The following is a 27,951-nucleotide window of genomic DNA, read 5'->3' as shown; positions in this document are numbered from 1 at the left end:
CTCTATTTTTACTTTTCCCACAATAAGCTTATATTTCTGCATCAGTTCATTGTTCTCGGTGACTCTTAGATCCATCCTCTGAAAGGTCTTTTCTTCTCCATAACACTCCTTGAGTTATGTCCTTCTAAAGTGCCCTTCTGAAAAGGGCACTTTTGAGAATGTGCACTTTTTGGTGGCTGAATAGCCTTATCTCTTTTCTCTCTTTTCATATGAAGTCAGAAGCTTAGAAGTTTTTTTATATCTTGAATAATCAGTCCCCTTTAGTCCAGACTGGTGGTGCTTTTGCTAATACAGATCTTTCAAAAATAAATGGAAGGTTTTAATTTTTGTCCATTCTATTTATTCACACAACAAATCTAATGAGGAATTATTGACAAGAATTGAGCACATCGGGCTTTTATGGTACTACACATTTAAAATTTTCTAGAAGCCCAAAGGTGTACCTTAATTATTTAAGAGTTCTTAACTAATTATGTGATGGCCATGATTTTGATGTAGTCCCCTCCTAGCCCGAGCCTGAGTTTATTTCTCTTCTTTAGAACTTTGCTGAACTCTGCAAAAACGAGCCCCAGTGCTGTGATTTTTTTTCTGTGTTTCTTCTAACACATGCCATATGGTTGGCATATGGCCAATGTCTCAAAAGACGACAGGCAACAGTTTGGTAAATACTTTGCCACAATATAATAAAGGTTATCAACCTTCCAATTTGAAACATTTGGGTCCTTACTATTCACTGATGTGCTACACATCAGGCACCACATTTTCTATCAGTCAGAATTCTTAGTTGGAAACAATAGAAACTAATTCTCACAAAACTAAGCAGAAAATATGTGTAATAAAGGACATTGTGTAACTTGTAGACTCCCCAGAGAGCCAAAGAATCAGCTTCGGAGATTGCATAGCTACTCCAAGGTAAACAACACTATAGGCTCTGCCAGGCATCGCACCACAGATGGTACCACCATGCTCACTGCCTCCATCACTACCACCAGTAAGCCATGGAGATTTTTGCTTTGCTTGTTAGAGCAGTGAGTATTATTTACACTATTATTTCTTCTACTTGCTAAAAGATGTGTTTAATTACAAGTGAATGTTGAATTTCTATCAAAATTGTTCTCTTCATTTACTGAGACAATTTGATTTGCTCCTTTAATCTCTTGTTTTCTAAAATTAAACCTTGGCATCCTTGAAATTAATACAACATAATCTTTGCAGATATTACTGAAGTAAGTTTGCTACTTCTTAAAGAATTTCCGAATTTATGTTCATAAGTGAGAGGAGCTCATAATCCTCAGAAATGGCTATATGAATATTAAATTGGACTGAAGAGCAAAGAAAATTTCTAAGGACAAAGAATATTACACATCAATAAAGGAATAAGTTCATCAAGAAGCCATAGCAATCTTAGGGGCAAATGCACCAAATAACATAGCTCCAAAACACGTGAAGCAAAAACTGATGCGGCAGAAAGTAAAATACTAATAAGACAAATACACATTGTATTTAGAGATTTTAGCAACCAGACAAAGACAGTGCAAGAAAAGAAAATTACAGACCAGTATCACTCATGAGCTTAGATCCTCAACAAAATATTAGCAATCAAACACAGGAATATATGAAAAAAATAAAATATCAGGATCAATGGAGTTCATCCAGGACTAGCAAGACTATTTCAATATTTGGAAACCAATCAATACAGTCCACCATAATAACCACAGAAGAAAAATCACATGATCATATCAATTGATACAGTAAAACCATTTAACAAAATTCAAATCCATCCATAATAAAAGTTATCAGCAGCCTAGGAATAAGAAGGCAACTTTCTCAACCTCATAAAATGCACCTACAAAAACCTTATAGCTAAATCATACAAAATGGTGAAAGATTGAAAGCCGTATTCCTAAAATCAGGAAGAAAGCAAAGATATCTACACAATACACATTCTTTTCAAGCACACAGAGTATCTCTAAAAATTGACCATTTTTCATGAACCCGGAGGTGGAGCTTGCAGTGAGCGGAGATAGCGCCACCACACTCCAGCCTGGGCGACAAAGAGAGACGCTTTCTCAAAAAAAAAAAAAAAAAAAAAAAAAAAAAAAAAAAAAAAAAAAAAAAATTTACCATTTTTATGATGACCATAAACCATGAACCATTTTTTTTGGACAGGGCCATAAAGCAAGTTTCAACAAATTTCAACAATTGAAATCATACAAAGTGTGTATTCTGACTATAATGCCACTAAACTAGAAATAACCAAAAAGTACCTAGAGAAACCCCATATGTTTGGAAATGAATAAAAACACACTTTTAAATAACCTGTGTATAAAAGACAAAATCACAATGGAATATTAGAAAACATTTTTATCAGAATGGTAACAAAAATACTATGTATCAAAATCTGTGAGCTCAAGCCAAAATAGTACTTAAAAGAAAATGTATAGCCTTGTAAGAATATATTAGGAAAAATGAGAATAAATTAATTAAGCATTCATTCCAAAAGTTAGTAAAACAACAACAACAACAACAGCAGTAAATTAAATCCAAAGATATTAAGAGGGAGCAGGTGCTGAGGAGAGAGCCCCTCACTAGCTACCACCATATGTTCCAGCCAGATACCACATATCTCTATCCCTCAGAGAACCCTGACCAGCTTCTGGTGCAGTGGTACCCCTAAGTGAACTCGCTGTTTTGGAGGTTCACCTGATTACTCTCTATCAGTCTGCCAGGCACACATCTGGAGCTGGACCTAGGAATTGAAGTTCTGTGGGCTAGTGTGGGCTAAGCAACATTCCAAGGACGTGGACAAGAGATTGAAAGAGGTGTCAGGGGCAAGTCAGCATTTGCTACCCACTTCATTCAGTCCTATTTTGTTCTCAAGTGTGATCCAGCCATTGAAGATTTGTACATAGAGCCATGTGTAACTGCTAGCAGTGCAGCAATGTGTGATCCATCAAGAGCAACTTGGATATACTAAACATTTTTATCAGAATAGTAACAACAATACCATACTTCAGCATTCTGTATATGTTTACTAAGCCACATTTGTTAAACACATTGCTCAAATCTTTTATAGTTTTACTAATTTTTTGAAGGCTGTTTCTGTTGATAACTGAAAAAGATGTATTCAAATTTCCCTCTTGTGATTATAGAATTGTTTATTTCTCTTCTTAGCTCTTCCTATTATTTTTTTAACCTTAGTTTCCAGTTGGATTAGAATGTTCTTCCCATTTTGCTTTATGTCTCTTGAGAGTTTGTTTTGAAGAACATGAAAATTTAGAAGTCTTTCTTACAATTTTTAAAAATTTAGGCTGAATTTGTTGTATGTTTCCTTTTTTAGTCCTAATAATGTCTGTGCTTTTTCTTGCCAGAGATTTGTAGTATTTTTTAGGATTTTAAATTACGTTTACTGTCCTTTTGTTCTATGTTTCATTAATTTGTTTTCTGTTAGTTTCTTCTTCCATTTTCTCAGAATTTATTTTGCTATAATTTCTCTAACTTTTTAAGATGAAGTTTTTAGGTTTCTCCTTATATAAGTATTTTAGGATATAACACTTGTTCTTTGTATTATTTTAGCTTAATTTGCAAATTTTTATGTATATTTTAATATTGGTATATCCTAAATGTTTTCTAACTTCTATGATTTTCTTTCACTTATGAGCTAAAGTGTTTTTAAAATATTTTATATATGTATCCTAGTTGTTATTTTTGATTTATAATTTGAATTTGTTGTAGTCAGAGAATGTGGTCTGTATGATACCTATTCTTTGAAATTTGCCCTAGGTCTAGGTAACACATGGTCAATTTTCACAAATATTCCACGTAAAAATACGTATTTGCTCACTGTTTGGTTAAGGAATTTATGTGTATTCACTACATGAAGATTCCTTTACCACTTGTGTTCTTCAGCTGTATCATGGCCTTACTAAATTTTGTCTAATTTATTTATTGTTCACGGAGAGAACTTTCCCATCATAATTGTGGATTTCTCAATTTCTTCTTATAATTCAGTCATGTTTGGTTTCATTGTTGCATGGGTCTTAAGACTCTAGTATTATGTTCCTATTGGTTTAAACTGTTGTGTGTTCCTGGAGAATTTAACCCTTTATCATTATGTGGTGACTTTATCCCTAAACGTGATTTTTGCCTTAAAGCCAAATATTAAACAGGTAATAATTAAAATATCATTGGTTCTAATGTACCTATACCAGCTTTCTTTTGATTAGTATTTGCCTGGAACATCTTTTTCCATTCTTTTACTTTCATCTTTTTTGCTTCCTTGGTTTGTCTCCTTTCTGCAGCATATGGATTTTTTTATATTCAATTTAACCATAATGCTTTGAGGGGTCAAAACATACCATTAGTTGCTTACATTTGTTGATATTACTAATATACTTGGATTTATATCTTCCATATGATTATTTTTATTTACTGTGCTTTCTATGATTTTTTCTCTTCCTGTCTTCTTTTGACAGGATCAAGTTGTTTTTTTGTTTTTTTTTTTTTTTTTTTTGTGATGGAGTTTTGCTCTTGTTGCCCAGGCTGGAGTGCAATGGCACAATCTCGGCTCACCATAACCTCCACCTCCCAGGTTCAAGCGAATCTCCTGCCTCAGCCTCCCTAGTAGCTGGGATTACAGGCATGTGCCACCATGCCCGGCTAATTTTGTATTTTTAGTAGAGACGGGATTTCACCATGTTGGCCAGGCCAGTCTTGAACTCCTGACCTCAAGTGATCTGCCTGCCTCCGCCTCCCAAAGTGCTGGGATTACAGGCATGAGCCACCATGCCCAACAGGATCAAGTATTTTTAATTCCATTTTTGCTCAATTGATTTAGAAACTATAAACTCTGTTTCTGTTCTTTTAATGCTTCTTATAAAATGCTGACCCACTTCTTAACAAATATCAATCTAACATTGCCATGGTTAGGAAGACCTGCTCAGAACCTGACTGTGCCAGTTTGAATCACAACTCAGCCACACCCCACTGTGTCCCTTGGGAAGTCACTTTTGGCCTCCTGAGGGCCAGTTTTCCCCTTGGGTAAAATAGTGATGATAATAATATCAAACTCACAGGGCTGTTCTGGGGAATTAGTTAATTACATAAAAAGGCTTAAGACCATGCCATGCATAGAGTAGGCTTTTAAATTAATTGTAGTTATTGTTACTGCTGCTGTATTACTCTCACCCTCCTTCTAAGAACTTTAAAATTCTTTAGCATGACCAATGACAAAACATTACTTTTTGATAATTTGATTCTTTTTCTTTACTCTTCAATTAGTCATTAGTGTTACTATCATTCTGTATTTTTACAATTACTCTTCTATCTATTTCTTTACTCATTATTTCTCTTTCCTTATCAGTCCTTGATTCTAAGTTCAACTTTCTTCTCCCTGAATTACAAACTTTAGAAGTTCTTTCAGAGAAGATCTATTTTGGGTAAACTATCTCAGTTTTTGAGAGTCTTGGCCTGGTTCGGTGGCTCATGCCTGTAATCCCAGCACTTTGGGAGGCAGAGGCAGGCAGATCACTTGAGGTCAGGAGTTCAAGACTGGCCTGGCCAACATGGTGAAACCCCATCTCTACCAAAATATACAGGAGTCTTGGTGCACGCCTGTAAACCCAGCTACTTGGGAGGCTGAGGTGGAAGAATTGCTTGAACCCTGGAGGTGGAGGTTGCAGTGAGCTGAGATCACACCACTGCACTCCAGCCTGAGTGACAGAGTGAGAACCTCTCTCCCTCAAAAAAAGAAAGAAAGAAAGAAGGAAGGAAGGAAGGAAGGAAGGAAGGAAGGAAGGAAGGAAGGAAAGAAAGAAAGAAAGAAAGAAAGAAAGAAAGAAAGAAAGAAAGAAAGAAAGAAAGAAAGAAAGAAAGAAAGAAAGAAGAAAAAAGAAAGAAAAGAAAAGAAAATATGTATTTTCCCCTTGTTCTTGTCTAATTGATAGCTTAGCTTCACTGAGCAGAAAACCCTAGGACTGTGATTTTTCTCTCAGCACTTTGGACAGAGTCAATGTTCTGTCTTCTAGTCTATTGTTGCTTTGTAGGAATTTATCTCTTTGCTGTGGCTGCGACTTCAGATTCTATCTTTGTCTTTTGGGTTTCTATGGTTGCATTACACTGTGCCTATCATGGATTTATTTTTATGTATCGTGCTCAGGACTGTGTTTCCTAAAGTTAAGAATTCATGATTTTCCTTAATTCTTAAAAATTCGAATGTTATCTTTGCCCTGTTTTCTCTATTTTCTCCCTCTGGGATTGATTTGAACAGTTAGTCCTGGTCGAGTCTCCCGCTTTTCATTCCCTTTCTTTGTCTCCTCCATGCCTTCTGGACGTCCTCTTTAGATCTGTTTTCCAGATCCCTCTTCAGATGTGTCTCAACTGAAGCTCCCAGTCCAAGTGTTGAAATTCAATCATTAATGTTTTATTTCATGTTAGCTTTGATACTCTTTCAACTTGCCTAACATCATGTTCTTTTCTTGTGTCTTTAATTACTTATTTAATTTCTTCATTTCAACATTTGTTTTATGTGTGTTTGTTTGTTTGTTTGTTTGAGACGGAGTCTCACTCTGTTGCCCAGGCTGGGTGGCACGATCTCGGCTCACTGCAACCTCTGCCTCCCGGATTCAAGCTATTCTCCTGCATCAGCCTCCTTAGTAGCTGGGATTACAGGTGCCCGCCACCACACCTGGCTAACTTTTGTATTTTAGTAGAAACAGGGTTTCACCATGTTGGCCAGGCTGGTCTTAAACTGCTGACCTCAAGTGATCTGCTTATAATGCAAGAACTAACATTTACGCACTTGTTCATTTCCCCACTGTAGACTCAGTAAAAACGGAGTCTGTTGCAAAAACAAACTTGAATTTGTTCATCCTCTCAACCCAGTCCCCAGGTTTGTATGCAAGCCCTGTCAGTCCCAGCTGAACTAACGGGGACAGCCAGGCAGTCAGCATGGTCTGGTCAGAGCCACTGAGTGTCTGCAGTGCTTTGATGAGGATTCTCTCTTTAATACCAAAAATGGAAGTCCTTCTTAGGAAAGCAGACAACCACGTATGGTTTCAGACCAAGGTCACTGGGCAGCCCTGCCAGCCCATGACCCAAGAGTCCCATGGGGCACTGGCACCAACCCCAGGGGTCTCAGGGAAAATGAGTGTTGTGTGCTGTTGCACTCATGGTTGAGGAATCACAGCTTGTCATAGATCATTTCTAGAAACTGTGCATAGATGTCTGGGATGCATTCCCTTCTAGGGTTGAATAGGAATTTGTAGTAGCCACTGTCTGCACAAATCACAGTGACTGCATCTGGCTCTGCTCCAAGGGCCCAAATGCATGGAGAGCCCAAGGGAACCTGAAACTTGGAGAAACCCCTTTGGAACTAAAGGATTTTGGAAGGAAACTAGCTGATACCAAGTTGGACTGTTCATTCCTTTCTGGGTCCTCAGCTGCAAAAATGTACACTGTGCTGTGGTCACTGGATATGCAAATGAAGGACACATCTTGATTGAAGCTAATGCAGAAAACATTAGCTGCTTGAGATCCTCTTCATAGCTCCTGGATTAAATGTCCTGATGAAGTATCAAATATTCTTATAAGCGTCCCCCTTTCGGGTGTGGTTGCAATTCTTTTCCCTGCAGGTTAAGTGTGATGCAGCTCAGGATGCCCTCGGGAGCGGGAATGTCCACAGGTGGCTTCTCTGTGCTGGCCTGCTCCACGAGCCGCACGTGGCCTGTGTGCCTGCCTGGCAAGGCCAGAAGAGAGTTGTTGCTATTAGGACAGAGGACACAGCAGCCTTTAGGGTTACAGGAGGTTTCAAAGATGTACAACTGATGGGGGTTCTGTGTGAGTGTGAACACCTTAATCATGGAGTCCAAAACAACCACAAATTCTATCTTGCTGCAATTTAACTGCCTTGATTTCTGTAGCAAATTCTATTTCATTAACAGTTTCCTTTTTCAGTCATCTCAGATCATCACTTTGTTGGGAAGGTATTTTGGCTTTTTTCCACCAACAACTAAAGCTAAATAGTTGCAGCAAAATAACATTTCATTATGACCAACTCTTCCTCCTAGAAATTTTTGTTTCCCTTTTTCTTTTAATGGATTGGTGTTATAGACTCAGAATCCGTTTTCCATCCCACAAGCAAGGCAGCCGTGGTCCTGGCTGTAGAGCAGCTGGTGTAGAGCAGCTAGTTACTGTGGGAGTTACATGGTAGGAGGATCATGGCGCCACTGGGCTGGCCCACCCATTCTCAGCGAGCTGGCTGGGGAGGCTGGCTGGCTGCTCCCACTGTGCAGGTGCTAAGGCCGCCCCAGGAATGGAAGTTTTATAGTATTCTCTTTATGAAGACAACTTTCTCTCAAACCTGAGCACCACTTGCCCTGAGCAAACATGTTTGCTTTAATCATCTGGAAATTGTGAATTTGGTGGCTGTACGTTTCCCCCTTTTGAAGATACCAGCATGCTCAGATTCAAATTTTAGGTCCACCTCTGACAAAATGCCTAGAATGGTATCACGTGACCCCACTCTGTGTATTGTATACATATTTTCCCTCCACTTAAATATTGTTTCTCCCTATTAAGGTGTTGTTATACTCCCAATAATATATAAACCTACTACATACCCACAACAATTAAAAAATAAAAATTTAGAGGAAAAAATATATTGTTATAGTACTAGATATACTTTTGCAGGCCCATATTTAAAAAATGGAATAAAGGTGAGAATAACTCAAAATATAGTAGCTGTAATAAGAGAAAAAAATAGCTTGCTTTCTGCAAAAGCTAAAAGGAAAATGCAATTCATAAGTTCCAGACAACACCACCTGCTACCAACATAACGAATCTTTCAGCCTAAGTGCAATTCCCTTCTCTCATCCACCTGCCTTTGGCTTAGTTACAAGGACAGAGATGGTACCTCAGCAGACTGGCACCTTTTCTTGCTCAATGTTTGCTCTAAATTTTTATTTCATTTTTTTTAAAGTTTTATTTATTTTTTTGAGATGGAGTCTCACTCCGTCACCCAGGCTACTGTGCAGTGGCAGGATCTCTATTTACTTCTACCTCCACTTCCCAGGTTCAAGTAATTCTCCTGCCTCAGCCTCCTGAGTAGCTGGGATTACTAGTGCCATCATCATGCCTGGTTAATTTTTGTATTTTTAGTAGAGATGGGGTTTTACCATGTTGGCAAGGCTGGTCTCGAACTCCTGACCTCAAGTGATCCACCCACCTTGGCCTCCCAAAGTCCTGGGATTACAGGCGTGAGCCACCACACCTGGCCTATGTTTGCTTTTTGAAAAGAGAAAAGAAAATTGAGATGAATTGTTCAAAAACTTTTTAATTATCATGAATGTCATAAGTCATACAAAAAATAAAGAATAATACAACCAAAACTCATGCACCTGCCATCCTATAGCTTAAACATACTATATCACATCTGACTATTATCTAGTCTGTCTTTCCCCAATTAGTGATGCCTCTATAGTGAGATCTATAAACGTTGGTTCTGTTTCTTTTGTTTCTGAAACTCTAGAATCTGTTCAAGTACATATTGAATAAAAAAAGCAACTTTTCACTGAAAGAGAAGGAGAAGCGGACATCTTTCAACATGAGAAAATAATCACTGCCTGTCCTCCATCCACAAGGCTGAGGAGGGGATGAGGCTGACTCTCAATGGGGAGAAGTCAGCACTGCCGCCCTCCTTAAAGGATTCGTGATGCTCACCAAACTATGCGAAAGAAAACCTCTGTTCTGGCTAAAGAATGTCCAGAAAGACAAGTTGTTGTCTGTTCTCACCACATGTTTTTTTTAGAAAAGGACTTTTTGTGACTCCTGGAGGTTTGGTGTTAGAATTAAATTCAAGGGACATGACACTGTCTTTGATTTTTTTATACACTTTGAGAAGCACATAAGGCTGAACTCCAGGAGATAAGAATCAAGGAGTGGACATAAAATCATAAATGTCCATAAACTCTGAATATGAAGCTACTCTACAGAATACACAAAGTACATTTTTAGCTGAAACTTCATACAAGAAATTTTGAAATTAGATGCTAAAGACAAAATGCATTTAAAATGAATTTTAAATTAATAAAATACATACACTTAATATTCAATCAATCAATGTTTAAAAAAGGGCCAGCTTTAAATAAAATCAGTCTGTCAACAGATTTCGAGTATTGTCTGCCGACACCAGAGACATGCTGGCACAGGGCTTGTCCCCATGGAGCTTACAATCTAGTGAAAACAGACTAATGTGAAATCAGTAATTATAAGTAGATAACCAAATAATAGTGTTGTAAAGGAGAGGATCCGCGTTACAATGTCTGAAATCAAAAGCTGGGCACAGTGGCTCACATTTGTAATCCCAGAACTTTGGGAGGCTGAGGCGGGAGGATGGCTTGAGCCCAGGAATTCAAAACTAGCCTGGGCAACAAAGTGAGACGCCATCTCTACCAAAAAAAAAAAATTAGCTGGATGTGGTGGTGTGTGCCTGTAGTCCCAGCTACTTGGGAGGCTGAGGCAGGAAGATCACTGGAGCCCAAGAGGTCAAGGCTGCAGTGATCTGTGATCACACCACTGCACTCCAACCTGGGTGACAGAGCAACAGAGCAAGACCCTGTCTCAAAAAAAACAAAAAGCCTGAAATTAGTCATGAAAGTATCTACTGCAAAAGGTGACATAGATGTGGATAAGAAAAAAATATTCTTGGTGACAAAAGCGACCTTTTTTTTTTTTTTTCGAGACAGAGTCTTGCTCTGTTGTCAGGCAGGTGTGCAGTGACACAATCTCTGTTCACTGCAACCTCTGCCTCCCGGGTTCAAGCGATTCCCCTGCCTCAGCCTCCCAAGTAACTGGGACTACAGGCGCGTGCCACCATGCCCAGCTAATTTTTTTGTATTTTAGTAGAGACGGGGTTTCACCGTGTTAGCCAGGATGGTCTCGATCTCCTGACCCTGAGATCCACCCACCTCAGCCTCCCAAAGTGCTGGGATTACAGGCATGAGCCACCGCACCTGGACAAGTGACCTAATTTTTGTAGAACATGTCTTCTTACTTGTTTTCCGTCATAATTAATGTGATGCATGTGTCAGCAGAAGGTTTTGGAAATGAGGCAATGTGCCATCTGGGAAGTTTCCCCTGCATGAAACTGGCCTGAGCAGATGGATAAATCCATTACTTTAGGGCATTGTTCTCCTATCAGTTAGCTGATGAGGACAAGCCCACTTGCATGATGCGGCAGTGCTGAGTCTTCCAAGAGGTTGTGTTTTTAATAAACAGTTCAAAACAATAAACCCCACCCCACCCCCACTTAACTTCATTTGCCTCTTCTTTCACTGATCTCAGGAACCACTGAGTCAGAGTTGTACTTTTTACCCTTAACTCTTCACAGCACATGTGTGTGCAATCATTAGGCTCCATCTCAACAATCCTTGCAAACAGAGTACACCTCATCTTTCAAATCCCACCTCGTGCTGGGAACAACACAAAGTTCTACAAATGTGATAATGAAACAAACTGACCCTGAATCCCACAGGCTCTGAACAGATAAGTTAAGGAAGCCTGAGCCTGCTTTCCAGCTGAACAGCAGGAGAGATGGGGTGGCACAGGCTTTCAGAAGATGCAGTGGGTCATAGTGGGCAGGCATTTGGGGGAGAAGTGACTGGAAAAATACAACTATCCAGGTGGAAGATGATGAAGGGACTGGGTTCACACATGGACAGCAGGCTTCAGAAGGACGCCAGCAGAATGGATGTGGAGTGGATATACTCACTCTGCATTGCTCCAGAGGACAGGGTAAGGACCTCAGGCTGGAAGTCATGGGGAAGCACATAAGGCACACGCAAGCTCAGCACAGGGAGAAACTTCTTAGAAACTCGGTGGGATGGGTAACTTCATTAGAGATGAGCTTTCCTCACTGGACATTTTCATCTGGAGGCTGCAGGAGCAGTGGTCAAAGATGATACAGACAGGATTCCTGAATGCCAAAGTTTCTCCCTCGATGGGATTTGGAAGCTCTCAGGTAGATGGACCAACACCACCCTGTGGGCTTATAGAGGGGAGGATGACCACCTGCATAAGCACAGCCATCACTGAGTGTAACTTCAGGCTCACAAGCCATCCTCAGTGCATCAACTCAGTGGGGGGCAAGGATGAAGGCCAGGGTTGGGAAGCAAGAGGAAAGGAATTGCGGGTCTGCACCTTTGCTCAGAATATAAATATCCTAGTAGAAACTCCCCCCAAGGAATGTGGTCACAAGTCACCCTCTGGGCCCTGGTGTGAGTACAAACCCACACCATCATGTGTGGGAGGAGGAGGAGGAGAGGAGCACCTTCTCATACCCAGGATCACTGGGCATAGAATCCCTTCCTCACTACAAAGGGGTTGGAGAGATCCAAAGATGCTCTCTAAAGACAAAGTAACAATGTGAGAAAATGGCAAAATAGGGGACCTGGAGTAAGTTCAATCTTCCCAGTGAACTTCATTAAAAATTTCATCTGATTATACTTTAAATACCTATGGGAGCCTCACCGGACGTGGGTGCAGCATTCATTCCCAAGGCCTCAGAACTGTTCTCCTGAGCAGAGCCAGTGCAAATGTGCAGGGTGAGAAGTCAAAGGCAGAAGGAAGCAGGTGAGAGCATTCCCTGCCTCTAAAGAAAGAGCTCTCCTTATTCAAAACATCAAGTTCTACTGAACCAAGTTGCAGATCTTAACAATAATAGAGATCACTGTAAAAGAGAAACTTTAATGTGTGCTATTTTTTTTTTTTTAGGAGGTAACGTCCTGGTGTTTCTCAGATGCAGGTAAATCATGACCTTCCACATTCTCTTTCAACACAGGGAGCACCTGAGATCCTACAGACAGGAAACATGGAGAGGATAAATCCAATGATGTATGCATCAGGTACATGCCAAAGTTCACCTGCGAACAAAACAGCAACAACAACAAAAGAGGCTAGATTATTTTAGCAGTTAAAATAACTTTGTCAATATTAATGTTTAATTAAAATCAAGTCAGATCTTTAAAGACATATACTGAGACTTGATAAGTCTTATCTGTTACATAGTAGAATGCAGTGGGACATTAAAAGAATCCTAACTTTAGACCCCAAAGATTCTCATCCTAAGGTGTCCTTTCCCTATGGTCGCCCCACACCTCTTTCTTGCTGGCCACATCTCTGTCCCACATGCCCAGAACTTCCTGCAGAAGGACCTTCTTCCTACTCTCAGCTCGTGACCACCACCAGGCCCATTTCCTGTTTGCTGCCTGATATAAAAGGCTTTTGGGAAGACAGTGGCAAAACTCTGCATTTTCCTTGAGAAAGAATGATATGAGTTCATTTTATCAAATTCTCCTGAATAAGGATGGAAGGTCCAAAATGAAGAGTAGGTAAGTCTGCTCAGTGTTAACCATCAATGCAAGTGAGCCACTCAGGACCCTTTGGAGGACCTGACGTGCTCTCCGATCTGTTAGTTCCTGTGATAACATCTGTTGGACACCCTCATGTTCCAGGCCCCAGGCTAGGCTATTGGGCAATTCCTTATGACTTGTGCAAATGTGGGTGAAGGGTGCAGCCTCTGCACTCTCACTGCAACTGTTCCGTAAATCTAAGAATATTTCAAAATTTAAAATAAAAGGTTCATGCACATGAAAACTGCAGTGATGGTAAGAAACACTATTTTCATGGACCTTAGTATTATATTTGTGCTTTCTTCTTTCTTCTCCTGGCAACCTGCATGGTGCAGGCTCAAGGTACCCACCCAGAAGACACAGCCTGCATTGACAGACATGCTGCTGTAACAGTCAAATGCACTACTCTGCAGGCCATTTCTATCCCATATTGGTAAGAAAACTTACATAAATCAAATCTCTATACTGTGAAACAAAACCCTGGCTTTGAAGAAACACAGGAAACAACGTAACACATTTTACCATGAATTAACTTGCCAGCTTATTATTGGAAGTAGATATAGTGTTTGCATTATTTCTGTTAATTTTCAAGAATCGCTCTATGTAGCCTGACTGCTTTACTTGGCTTCCTGGAATTCTTTGTAAACAAAAAGTCCTAACAGAAAGTATAAGCCTGAAAATAAATCTTTCTAAAGAATCAACACATGGGAAGTTCAGTTTTTATAATCTGGAATGCATAACACTTTGTTGTTTTAACCCTCAAGAAAATGAATTTCCAGGCTTAATGAATGCATTTCCAGTTTAATGAAATGTACTGACTCGTTCTATGCAGCTACCTTATTCACAGTAAGGCACTTTACTCTTCATGAGCTCTCTGTGGTAAAGAAACTAATGATCAAGACAATAGAATTACTTTACTTGGTGTTTTTTTGTTTTTGTTTTTGTTTTTGTACTCCATATCTCTTCAACAAGATTGGAAAGAATAAAAACACATGTAGTAAAATAAAAAATAAGTGAGAACTTGGATGGAAAGGAAAAATAAAATGAAACTACAAACAAGGATAGGTTAATGGCAGCCCAGCAGCTTTGGGTGGGCAGCAAATCCCCCAATTAAAAAAATAACTCTGCATTATTATGAACATAGTTCTGGTATTCATAACACGAGGATTGGAAACCAGGTGTCATATTTTGCAATCACGCTTACCTTTGTTTCACGACTCTCAGAAAGTTTTTGGAAAACGTGCTGGTTTCGTTGCCCAGTTTGCTGGTCGATGCAAATCATCTGGCATCTGTGACAAGGCCCCACAACCTGGCAGGTGAGAAGGAAAACACAGCATTGCCACAAAAGTGACCAGAGCCTTGCACCTCAGAGGCAGGAAGCACACAGAAATGCCTAGTCCCCTAATTACGGAGAGCCAGAACGCAGCAGCACCTGTTCACCATCTCTGCTGGGGAAGCATCTGCCTTTGTTTGTCAGCTAAAAGACCACTGCTTAAGGGCTTTGCAGAGAAAGAAAAGAGGGACTGAGAATCTTGAGCGTTCTCAGGAAATGTTGAACAATGGATCTGAGGAAGAAAAACACTCAGTGACTGAGAAGACAAATTGGAAAAAGAGAAAAGTCACAGGAAGCCGGGCACAGTGGCTCACACCTGTAATCCCAACACTTCAAGAGGCGGAGGCAGACCGATCACTTGAGGCCAGGAGTTTAGGACAAGCCTGGCCAACATGGCATAACACTGTCCCTACTAAAAATACAAAAATTACCCAGAGTGGTGATGCATACCTGTAATCCCAGCTACTCAGGAGGCTGAGGAAGGAGAATCACTTGAACCCGGGAGGCGGAGGTAGCAGTGAACCAAGATCACACCACTGCATTCCAGCCTGGGCAACAGAGCAAGAAAGAAGAAGAAAGAAGAAAGAAGAGGAGGAGGAGGAGGAGGAGGAGGAGGAGGAGGTCGCAGAGCCAGTGCTGGCCCCTGTGAGAAGGTCATCAGAGAGAACTTTCATGTGTCAATGCCCTCTGACCCAGCAACTTCATGTCTAGGAATCCAACCTAAGAAAGGAATCAGAAGCCCAACCACAGTCGTGTACAAAGATTTATCCTCACATTATTCATAATAGGAAAAACTTGTTAACATCATAAACTTGTTAACATCATATGGTGGAGAGAAATGATTAAGTAAATCATGCTACACATATATGATGTATATGGCGCAGGCATTAAAATTATATCATGCAGGTATTAAAAGGAATCTATAAAAACCTTTACATAAAATGGGGATATGTTTTTATAACTGTAATAAGTAGGAAAAAAATTATTTTAATATACATATCTGTATGCATATATATATACACACACATATATATATATCCATATGTACCCAGACCTGCATTCCACACATACACAATACTTAAAACACATTGTTACAGTTTCTTAACACAGGTCATACTGTCTGGTGGAGCTTAAAATCCCCCATAATATAAACATAAGAAAGTATGCAGCTCAGCAATACTGAGACACTTCTTTTATTGCACATGTAAAAAGTGCAAAGGTACTTGATTTTCTTTTTTTTTTTTTTTTTTTTTTTTGAGACGGAAACTTGCTCTGTCGCCCAGGCTGGAGTGCAGTGGCCGCATCTCAGCTCACTGCAAGTTCCGCCTCCCGAGTTTACGCTGCCTCAGCCTCCGGAGTAGCTGGGACTACAGGCGCCCGCCTATATTTTTGTATTTGTTTAGTAGAAACGGGGTTTCACCGTGTTAGCCAGGATGGTCTCGATTTCCTGACCTCGTGATCCGCCCGTCTCGGCCTCCCAAAGTGCTGGGATTACAGGCTTGCGCCACTGCGCCCGGCACTTGATTTTCTTATAACCATTTTCTCCTCAGCTCACTCATGGGTAAAGACAAATTATGCATGAAATTAGAAACACTCACCTAATCTGGATGTGTCTTAGCCTGTTCCTGTTACTGGTGTGAAAGTTGCAGATACCAGGATGAAATCACTCATCAGACCCAAAGAAATTGGAGCCAGGATGGCACGAAGGCGGGAGGTTCATGCTTGCATTTCTGAGATAACGACTGTCAAGGACTTTCTAAAATAATCCCACAAGAAATTCCTCCGTGTCCTTCATGCATCTCATGCTTTTCAGGATCCATGTCTTGCATGTATGCACATAGTTCTAGACCGGATTTATCACTAGACATTCTTTAGGACTGCAGTTCAGATAAGACGTTCTTGAAGGAACATTTGCCTAGTAACAGCGTCTCCACCAATGAACTGATGCCAATTCTGACTTTGAGCCTCAGGAACCAATAAATTATGTTTTCAAGCAACTTGTATGAACTTATTTTTGCCCATGAAAGCTTTCCCTTACTCTCTCCTCTTCAGGTGCACCTGTGGCTTGCCATAGCTATGCATCCTAGTTTATAATCCTTTTTGCTTACTCCTGAATAAATTCATCACCTTAGGAGATTATTTTCTCTGGTGTGTTTTTTAAAATTTATCTTGTTTTTGTTTTTAATTGGGAAAAGTTTTCAATTAGCAATAATCACACCTCAGATAAACCTCATTGGCTCTGATACTGGCACTGTACAAAGGTCTAATTTTTTTTTCAGGTTGATGCTCACATTCTGGCACTGGGTACTAAACCAGTGGAAATATAGGCTCCCTGTGGTACCAAAGTCAAGATTCCCAAGCCACATAAGCACCCAGAACATGCTGGAAAGGAGCTCTACCAAGGACTTGGCAAACCTGTGTCCTCTCCAGATCTCATTTCCTTGTCTAGATCCTTGGCTGTATTTGGTGAGAACTATAACAGGGATACAGGGACTCAAGCCCAGGCCTGGCACTTGGTCGTGCTCAAGAGTGGAAACTATCTCTGTTATACACAAGGATCCCTGCAGTGGAACGAGGCTTTTGTAGCACCACAAAGCTGTGCCCTCGAGGAGCCAGTGTGGCTCTTCGTTTCCTGCACCCTCTTATCTCTTCGCCTAGAAAACAGCTGATGCATAGGCCCAGCTCCTGCAGAAAGGAGGCCAGGGCCCTGAAGCTCACACCAGCCCCAGGCTCTAGCAGCCACCCGACAGGCAACACCTTCTGTAAAAATCCTGTCACTTCAATGAAAGACCCTCTTAGAACAGGTTCTCAAACTAGCAGAAGAAAGGGCATTTTCCAGACACTATTTTCTTTTACTTTTTTTTTATTTTTGAGATGGAGTTTCACTGTTGTCGCCCAGACTAGAGTTTCACTCTTGTCACCCAGGCAGTTCCCTACAACCTCCACCTCCCGTGTTCTAGCAATTCTCCTACCTCAGCCTCCTGAGTAAGTGGGATTACAGGTGCCAGCCACCATACCCGCCTGATTTTCATATTTTTAGTAAAGACGGAGTTTCACCATGTTAGTCAGGCTGGTGTCAAACTCCTGACCTCAGGTGGTCTGCCCATCTCAGTCTCCCAAAGTGCTGGGATTATAGGCATGAGCCACGGCACCCGGCCACAAACACTATTTTCAAACACCAATGCAAAGAAAACAATTTCTTAAAACATCATCATTTTAAAGCTTCTTTTCTGGTATTCTTAGCAACTAGTATTTTAAAAACTTGTTTACTCGCATATATATTCATTAAAAAGCAAGTCAAACAATACAGAAGCTTGAAGAATTAAAAGAGAAAGCACTCAGCAGCAGTGGTCCCCTTCTCCCCATCCATAGAGGCAGGTGCTGCTCATGTGGCTACAGACCATCCCAGGATATCCCAGATTGTCCCAAGCCATCCCAGACCATCCCAGACTGTGGCATGTAACTGCACACAACTGTGTATGTATGTGCACCTGTGTAAACAGACTTGCTGGGATCTCAGAACCCACTTGGAATTCTTTTTGAATTACTCTGCAATATGTAAGGACATCCTTCCACACCAGGACATGGAGAGCCACCTCATCCTTGCATTTTGCAATTTTCACAATGGATGGCCTGGCATTCCATGGGTTGAAACACCTAGTTCTTCTCCTTTGAAGCCATGTGAATAGTTTCTAATGCTTTCCTGTGATCAATAATTTTGCAATAAAGGCCTAATTCACATAACTCTCTTTCCTGTTTTTTTTTTTTTTTTTTTTGTAGTATAGGCCAACAGGAATAAAAAATATTTATGACTTGACATACCCAGTAAAAAATTGTTTTCCAAAAAAAAAAATTTTGTTTTCCAAAAGAGATGTGCTTGCTTCAGCACTGAGTATTATCATCAACAAACATCTTTTGAGCATTTGCTTTTTTTTTTTTTTTTTGGAGACAGGGTCTTACTCTGTCACCCAGGCTGGAGGGCAGTGGCTTCATCATAGCTCACTGCAGCCTTCATTTCCCAGGCTCAAGCAATCCTCCCACCTCAGCCTCCTGAGTAGCTGAGACCACAGGAACGTACCACCATGCCCGGCTAATTTTTTTTATTCAGTAGAGATGAGGTCTTGCTATTTTGCTCAGGCTGGTCTCAAACTCGTGAGCTCAAGTGATCCTCCTTCCTTGGCCTCCTAAAGCACTGGGATTTCACGTGTGAGCCACTGTGCCCAGCCAAGCATTTACTTTCTTGAAAGGTACAGTAGTGCCAGGCGTGGTGGCCCATGCCTATAATCCCAATACTGGGAGGCTGAGGCCAGCGGGTCACTTGAGCCCAGGAGGTTTAAACTAGTCTGGCCAATGTGGTGAAACCCTGTCTCTACCAAAAATAAAAAATTTAGCCAGGTGTGGTGGCACACACCTGTAGTCCTAGCTACTCAGGAGGCTGAGGCAGGAGGATTGCTTGAACCTAGGAGGCAGAGGTTGCAATGAGCCAAGATTGCACCACTGTACTCTACCCTGGACAACAGAGTAAGACCCTGTTTCAAAAAAAAAAAAAAGAAGAGAAAAGAAAGGTGCAGTATTAACCACATCTTATGCTCTTCAATGCTTGCACTGGACTAATGTGTATAGGTATGATTGATTGACTGATTAACTGACTGACAGGATCTTGCTCTGAGACCCAGGCTAGAGTACAGTGGGGCAATCTTGACTCACTACGGGCTTGAGCTTCTGGGCTTAAGCAATCCTCCCACCTCAAGGAGCTGAGACCACAGGTGCACAACACCACGCCTGGCTAATTTTTCTTTTGTGTGTGTGTGTGTAGAGACGGAGTCTTGCTATGCTGCTCAGGTTGGTAAAAGTATTTTTATACTTATTTTAATACTTGTATTAGCATTTCTATGGGATAGATTTCTACAAGTGAAATTATTGAGTCAAAGGGCATGCATATTTTGATTTTTACTAGTTGCGGTCTGTTAAGAAAGGCGACCTAAAGAAAGCAAAGCCTGCTAAGTCATCTCAGGAAGGTTCCTTAAAGAGTCTTCCTTGTATTTATGTCTCCAGATATCTGGAGAGGCACAGGTGCTACTGTTGCCAGATAAGTTTCTGAGAGTAATCTCAGTCTAGTTCTACTTCTCTTCCCTTTTCTCTTTCTTTTTCTTTTCTTCCTTTCTTCCTCCCTCTCACTCTCCACCTATCAGATAATGTATATTCAGTGTCTATTTTATGCCCAGCAGGATGTGAAACAGTAGGCATTTTTTAAAACATGGTAGAGACACAGGGATAGAAAATAGGGAAAAGTAAGTAAGGATGGAGGGATGAGGGAAATGGCAGGAGGCTAGTGCCAGAGATGGGCTTGTGGGAGAGAATGTAGGAGATAATATAGATTGCTTGTCAAGGGGGAGCAACTGCCAGGGTAAGAGGAAGTCTAGGGAGTTGAAAACATCATTGGGACATTTTGTTGTGCCATGAAATTTATTTCCTATATCCCAGACCTCTAAAATTCTTTAATAAAGACTCAAATGACTGTTTACTGCTTTCCTAGATGTTAGAGTAGTGTTCCTTCTGAGTGCACAGCCTGAATACGAGGTAGCTCGTTATAGTCAGTTTATACCAGTGGCTAATTACACTACTATAGGTTGAGTACTCCTTATCCAAAATGCTTGGAACCAGAAGCATCTTGAGATTTTTTTTTTTAATTTTGGAATATTTGCATTATATATCTCTGGTATACTTACCAGTTGAGCATCCCTAATTCGAAAATCTGAAATCCAAAATGCTCCAATTGTCATATCCTTTGAATGTCATGTCAGTGCTCAAAAAGCTTTATATTTTAGATCATTTCAGATTTCAGATTTTTGGATTAGGGATGCCCAGCCTGTATTACAAAATAATTTCAGCCCCCACTAAAGAACAGAGCACATTCTCTGGCATTAGATATTCCTTATCTCTCCTGTCCATTTCTTCCCTCAACAACTACTGATTGAGCACTGACCCTGGGCCAGTGTCGTTCAAGGACCTAGAGGTACAGCAGGGAATAAAACAGACTTGGTCTCACCCTCCTACATACTGCAGGAATAAGCAGAACGTGACCCTGCAGCAGGTCAGGGGCATCCTTTCCAAGAAGGTGACATCTGACCTGAGACACTTGGACAACATGCCAAGCAGAAGGGATGGCAAGGGCTAAGGCAGGAAGGGTGGCTGTTTAGGGAACAGAGAGAAGGTCACTGTGACAGAGGCAGAGAGGGAAGGGGTAATGAGCTTAGAGACAGTGGCAGCGTGGGATCTCATGGGGCCTTGTCAATCATGTGAGGAGCACAGATTTTAGCCTAAGACCTTTCTCCACTTTCTCATATCTTTGAGGCCCATAACAAAGGTTTTGGGAGTCCAAAGCCGGGAAGAGAGGACATCCTGGTGGCTTTGCCTCTGACAATCTCCTTCCCAGCCACCAGCAAAGGCAGAAAAAGGTGAAGCGTGTGGAGGAGGGGGTGGCCATGGGTACAGAGGCACCGCCAGGCTTCTGGGCCTCCCTCCACAAGCTCCAGACTGCCACACAGTCCAACAACTTTCAGGAGGATGACAGTCTCATGACACGAGCATTACAAAAAACCAGAGTTTAAGCCTAGACATAACGACAGCATGGAGGCAGCACCGGGCCCTCTGATGGGACACACCTTCTGTGGCTTGTGTGAAAGTGACCACTGCCATCCTCTTGGGGAATAAAGGATGGATTATTCCATGGGGTGTCTCAGAAGGCTGAGCTGACATAACCTCCCACCAAGATTTTGTAGTTAAGAGACAAGGACAGGGAGGGAGTCCCACCTGCAGCTATCCAGGTCTGGGATTGAGGTCAATCTTCATTGACAACCCTGGAGGAAGGATAATAGAACTTCCCCAAACTTACCTGGAAATGCAAAGAACCAATTGAAATCTCATCCCATTTCTCTTCTTCAAAAGCCCTTTTTCCATTGATAATAATATTGGCACGAAAACGCAAGCTGAGATCCTTCACTGAGAATAATTCCTGCTTTCCATTCTCATCACTGTTTAAGGCAACCAAAAAGAGTAAGTGGGGGGAGGGTGGCAGATAATCACACCACTGTAATAATTCATCATGCCTGCCATGCAACACCTACCTAACTTCATCAGCTCTACTGTGGCCTGTGCCCTGAATAATCAGAACAGACTTTTACCATGAGTGCAAGGCCAAGAGACACACATCTGCTAAACAGGCATCAGGGCCTCCCCTGGGATATGGTCCCATCTCTAGTGAGAGGCCCACAAGAGCCAGGCAAAGGATGAGCAGATCTTAGCTGAAGAGATGAAGGACTTTGGCAATCAGAAGCACAGAGCTCCAGTGAAGAAGGAACTTCTGAGAACATACCAGTTCTATAAGGTGGGGCGGCATAAGGCATTTAAAGACCTGTCAACAGGCTTAATGATCAAAGACCTAAAAAGCACTGAGATCTCACTCCCTTCCCCCACCCTTCTTTTCACAGGTGTTGAGATCTCACCCCTTTTCTCAGGTATTAAAACATTATAAATAAAGAGGACAGTATTTCCTAATTTCCATTCTAGTTGCAGTTTTAACTAACATCTGCTATTTTTCTAATTCCTTTTTTTTTTTTTTTTTAATGAGACAAGGTCTTGCTCTGTCACCCAGACTGGAGTGCAGTGGCACAATCTCAGCTCATTGCAGCCTTGACCGGGATCCCAGGCTCAAGTAATTCTCCTGCCTCAGCCTCCCAAGTAGGTGGGACTACACGCATGTGCCACTATGCCCGGCTAACTTATTTTTATTTTTTTTAGAGATGGGGTCTCACTATATTGCCCAGGCTGGCTTTGAACTCCTGGGCTCAAGTGATCCTCCCCACTCAGCCTCTCAAAGTGCTGGGATTTCAGGTGTGAGCCACTGTGCCTGGCCTATTTTTGTAACTCTTGTTTATTTTTGTAATTTTTATTTATTGTCATAAGGTTCCCAAAAAAAATGGCCCTCTGCACCCCCCACCCCTTCCCAGAAGAATGCACAGAAAATACATCTTAAAACTTCTCTGACAAAAGAACACATTCTGTATGATCCCACCATATTAAGTTGAAGAACAGGTGAAACTAGCTATGCTGAAAGAAGTCAGAATAGTGGTGACCTTCAGTGAGGTTGACTGGGATGGGGTACAAGGGAGGTTTCTGGAGTACATTCTTAGCTTGATCTAGGTAGTGGCAGTAGATGGTAAAGTCCCAAAATACTTAATGTGTTTATCAGCAGATACTTTGCCTCATTCACCAGAAAAAGGGTAGCTGTTGTACCAGGAGATTGATCTGAAAATGATGGCGCATGGGTGTATACATCTGTAAAACTTTATTTAACTGTGTACTGATGATTTTTGTACTTTTTTGTGCTTCAATAAATTTTTAATTGCTTAAGTTGGTGTGGGGTAAATCCTCAGGCATGGTTAGAGTATGCCCCAGAGACCGAATTGAAAGATTATGGGATTGGGAAGGAGGAGTCCCAAGGTTATATCCCAATCCCCTTTGAATGGCAAACAATGTATGAAAAGCCAGAGACCAGGATACCTGAGTCTGGTTTTGCCACTTACTAAGGGCAACTCCCACAACCTATGAGGACTACGGTTTCCTCATCTGCAACAAAAGGGTTAGCACTTTTCCAGTCCTGAAATCCTTTGATTCTGGATCAACTCTCTGGGTTACAAACCCTCAGTTTGGGCTTCGTAAAAGGGCATGTTTTATGTCCAAAAGCTATCGTGGTTAACATGTTCATGATAGTCTCTCAAATTTGCAAATAACGCACAGAGAAATACCTAGCAGGGGACCCTCGCTCTGCTCTTGAACCACCTGCCCAGCAGGCCCGCCCTGCTAGAAACTAGATGGTAGGGAATGTGGGCCCTCCTGGTAGGAACTGGGGTTGCAGCAAGCCTGTCCCCACCTCCTGTCTTTCTACACCGAGAACCCCAAAAAACTGCATACCCACTTTTTCCAGGACTCTGGATGCCTGAGGAAAAGGGTCCCTCAGTGCCAGGAGAACTCAGTGAATACCCAGAGAACATGCGACTGCATCATACTTTTGCTCCCAAAGACAGCAAGCTGGGCCACAGTATGAGAATGATGTTGTATGTTTTCAACAACGGCTAGAAACAAGAATGACTACAAATAGCCCACCCTGCAGAGGTGGAGGAGGTGGCCTTAGTCAGCTTTATTAAGCTGTATTTGTATGTCTTTGCAAATATATATGTGTGTGTACTTGACCACGTGGCACATGACAGTCACAGCGCGGTTAGGGGTGAGCCACTAACACAACACTCATCTCTGGCCTGTGGACCAGGAATGAGGAGACCGTTCCAGTCATCCTGTGGCATGAGAGCTGGGTGATCTTTCCTCATTGCCTGGCTACGTTGGAACTTCAGTTTGCTCTAATGAACAACGAGAGGGTTGGCCCAACCATGACCCTTTCTGGAGCTGACCTCTTAACACTGTTAGGGTCCTTGGGAAGGCATCAGGTGGGAGTGGGCAGGGAGGGGTGCTGGTTCTATCTGTGGCACATCTTTCAAATAAAGCGTGCCTGCAGTTACAACTTTAAAAGGTTTCATAACCACTCTTTTTTAGCCTTTAAAATGACTGTGTGAAGTAGGGCAGAGATCCTCAGGGACAGGGGACAGTGGGAGGGTAGACAATAAAAGTTGGCCAAATGGTGGCAGTTCAATTAAAACAAACATTAAAAAATTGAATGATTAAAAAGTGAGAGCTAGGGGTTCTCCATTAACCATCTTGAGTATATCAAAAATGATCTTTGTAAGATAAAAGATAATCCGCTATAAAGATGAATGGAAGCTGGATGAAAGGTCCTGCTTACTTCTCAGGGCCCCAGTTTCTCATCTGTAAATGAAGCCGGGCTGAACTCTCAGATCTCTCCTCCCCAGGTGGGGGCCAGGCCCTGCTCCCAGTGGCAAATGGTTATGCTTGTCTGCTAGTCCCGAGGTATGAGGTCTTACCTGGTGTTTAGTTGCTGGTGAAGTTCCAAAATACTTGATGTGTTGATCAGCAGATACTGTGCCTCGTTCACCAGAGAAAGGGTGGCCATTGTACCAGGAAGTTGATCTGAAAATGATGGAGTATTTAAGAGAAGAGTTGCTTTCTCAGAATGCCAGTGAATCATGTTTCCATAGACTTGTATTTTTTTAAAAGGTAGAGACTATTTCTACAAGGGAAAAAAAGTGACGCCTTGGCAATAATAAAAATATCCTAAGTATGGTGCACATGTCTCAATAAAGAGGGAAAAGGAGATCCCAGAATATTCTGTTTAAAATAACCCGGAGAAAATAACAATAAGGGCTGGGCACAGTGGCTCAGCTCTTTGGGAGGCTGAGGTGGGAGGATTACATGAAGCCAGGAGTTCGACACCATCCTGGCCAACAAGGTGAAACCCTGTCTCTACTAAAAATACAAAAATTAGCCAGGCGTGGTGGTACACACCTGTAATCCCTACTACTCAGGAAGCTGAGGCAGGAGAATCGCTTGAACCCGTGAGGCGGAGGTTGCAGTGAGCCGAGGTCACACCGCACACTGCACTCTAGCCTGGGTGACACAGCAAGACTCTGGCACAAAAATATTTAGAAAATTTAAAAAATAAAACAAAAAATGCTGAGATGAAATTGTTCCAGCAAATTAGACTTGGAGGCAAGACTTGGAGGAGGAGGGGTGATGGCAGGTGCGTCCTTCCCCAGGATAGGACGGAGCAAGGCAGAGAGCCTTGGTGAGGGCAAAAGGCCCAGGGAGAGCTTCTGAATCTAATCAGGGAAAAGCTGTTTGCCCTTGGGCAAGTGCCAGATATTGACTTTCGAAATAGATAGTAGATGTTTAAAAACTACTAAAAGGGAAGGCCAGGTGCGGTGGCTCAGGCCTGTAATCCCAGCACTTTGGGAGGCCGTGGCAGGCAGATCACCTGAGGTCGGGAATTTGAGACCAGCCTGACCGACATGAAGAAACCTCGTCTCTAGTAAAAATACAAAATTAGCTGGACGCAGTGGCACATGCCTTTAATCTTAGCTACTCAGGAGGCTGAGGTAGGAGTATCTCTTGATCTCGGGAGACAAAGGTTGTGGTGAGCTGAGATCACGCTATTGCACTCCAGCCTGAGCAACAAGAGTGAAACTCCGTCTCAGCAACAACAGCGAAACTCTGTCCAAAAAAACAAAAAAAACAAAAAAAAACTACTAAAAGGGGGACGAAACTATTGAAAGAAAATATTAAGTGTATTCAGAATAGCTGGCACCCTATCACCCGGCTGCCATCTCCCTTTAGCAGGCCCAGCATCACTATCATTATAGATGAAAAGGTTTGCCTGAGCCAGGACCGACTGAGCTGTCTCCAGATCAGGTGTGTGGACCCCAGAGTAGATGCAAATGGATACTTTTGAGAGAATTACCCTCCAGATCTGCCACTTGCGTATATGCTCTTTGCTAAAATGGCTCTGCCAGAGAAGGGAGGTGTAATCCCAGCGCTGTCCACAAAGACCCTTCCTCTTTCACAGAGGAAAGGCCAAGGTCTCCTAAGGCACACTCCCTCAGGGACCAACAACCTCCAGGGTAGAAGACAAAAGCCCCATTCGAAACCCTGGAGTCTGAGCTGAGAAAATAAAAGGCTCTAAAGCCTGGGTGAATGATCCTCCTGTAGGCCAGATGGATTCCAATTATTTGCTGTCCACAAAACCGCAGGACCTAATTAAGTTGTCAAGTGACAGATGATGAAAGGCATTTCAATCTTAGAGCCCAGTGCTTCGGTCACATACTTCAGAAGAAATGTTTGAGTGACAGTGCACTAACGAAACCCCTTTCCGTAGCCCTTTATTTAAGCTTCTCAGAAGAGACCCGAGGCTGAACAGCAGCCATTCTGGCCATGAGTGACAGTCATTCATGGGAGTGGGAACCAATGGCAGGGTGCCCAGCCACCTCATTAAGAGACTTATTTTTGCTAATTTTTTTCTTATGTTTAATAATTATTTTTCAAAATGTATAATATACTTAGGTTGCTTTGATCAACTATGTACTACTAAAAATTACAGGCTGGGTGCAGAGGCTCATGCCTGTAGTCCCAGCACTTTGGGAGGCCAAGGTGGGAGGATTACTTGAGCTCAAAAGTTTGAGACCAGCCTGGGCAACATGGGAGAAACCCCATCTCTATTAAAAAAAAAAAAAAAAGTTAAAAAAAAGAACTCAATCCAGAAGAAATTTTCTAGCACTTAAACTCTTACAATCACAGTAAACTTTAAAAAATGTTTATCCATGTCAATTTACATACACATTTTAATTTCACAGAAGTATGATAGGGTAGTAGTCAATAAAAGATTTCCAAGTACAGAATACATAACACTAAGATAAAATTCTGTTGAGAACATGGAAAGGAAATACAAGTTGAAGAAGGAAAGGGAAAGAAATAAAAGACTGACCACTAAAAGATAGTTCATTTATATATATATATATATTATCTATATATGAAAAGGAAAGAAAGAAAACTGACCACTAAAGGACAGTTTGTTCTCTCTCCCTCTCTCTCTCTCTCTCTCTCTCTCTCTATATATATATATATATATACACACACACACACACACACACAATGTATTTTGTAATGAATACTCATGAGATTCAAATTGCTATGGTTTAAAAAATGCTACAGTACTGAGATTCTATTGGCTATGTTGAAAAGAATAATGTACAAGTTTAAATTTAAAATGACAATGTTTACAATGTGCTGGAAATCATATCCTTTGTAGCTGTTTAAACTATTTTCAAAATTTAGATGACAATGTAAAAATGTATGAGTGAGGAATCTAGCTTTTAAAAACCCTTCTAAGGTATACCAACTCAAAAAAACTGTTTCAAGACCAGTGACTGAGACTGCCAGAGAACATGGCACCCTAAGGGGCATCCTCTAAGTATAAGTAGTCACAAGCTGACACTCCCTGATTCTGCATCGTGCAGGGAGCAGGAAGACAAGCTTTCTTCTTTCCTCTGCACCCACCACCTTCATTCCACCAAGGCCCCATCTCCCACCAGGACAGTCCCAGCTGCCGCCCACCTGTGCCTTTACTGCCTGAGTTTCCCACTCAATGCAGCCCCCTCGCCAAGTCAGGGTTGACTTTCTAACACAAGCAGTGTTATGAAGCTTCTCAGCTTAGAATCCTCCGGTGAGTCCCGCAGCCACAGAAAAAGT

At 41.7% G+C, this 27,951-nt stretch overlaps 1 protein-coding gene and 2 pseudogenes across 3 annotated transcripts in view; all 3 read right to left on the bottom strand.

Annotated features, from left to right (window-relative positions):
- Positions 1 to 7,073: 7,073 nt before the first annotated feature.
- LOC101014148 lies at positions 7,074 to 9,015 on the bottom strand (annotated as a pseudogene).
- Positions 9,016 to 9,311: 296 nt separating this feature from the next.
- MOCOS (molybdenum cofactor sulfurase) overlaps positions 9,312 to 27,951 on the bottom strand; it is a 61,383-nt gene continuing 42,743 nt past the window's right edge. For 2 of the 3 annotated variants that reach the window (XM_031658794.1, XM_031658792.1), the window contains 4 exons: positions 24,735 to 24,840; positions 21,635 to 21,773; positions 14,611 to 14,715; positions 12,722 to 12,917 (listed from right to left, as the gene is read on the bottom strand). In XM_031658794.1, the coding sequence (XP_031514654.1) occupies positions 12,765 to 12,917; positions 14,611 to 14,715; positions 21,635 to 21,773; positions 24,735 to 24,840 (503 nt within the window). In that variant the 3' untranslated portion in view covers positions 12,722 to 12,764. Of the gene's footprint in view, positions 12,918 to 14,610; positions 14,716 to 21,634; positions 21,774 to 24,734; positions 24,841 to 27,951 lie in introns of all 3 variants that reach the window. The other variant, XM_031658791.1, reaches the window with a different exon arrangement.
- LOC116271570 lies at positions 16,882 to 17,002 on the bottom strand (annotated as a pseudogene).

The sequence above is a fragment of the Papio anubis genome, chromosome 19 (assembly GCF_008728515.1).
Source record: "Papio anubis isolate 15944 chromosome 19, Panubis1.0, whole genome shotgun sequence".
Taxonomy (NCBI): Eukaryota; Metazoa; Chordata; class Mammalia; order Primates; family Cercopithecidae; genus Papio; species Papio anubis.
The sequence above is the reverse complement of the archived record's forward strand: the minus strand, read 5'-3'. Positions and strand labels throughout refer to the sequence as shown.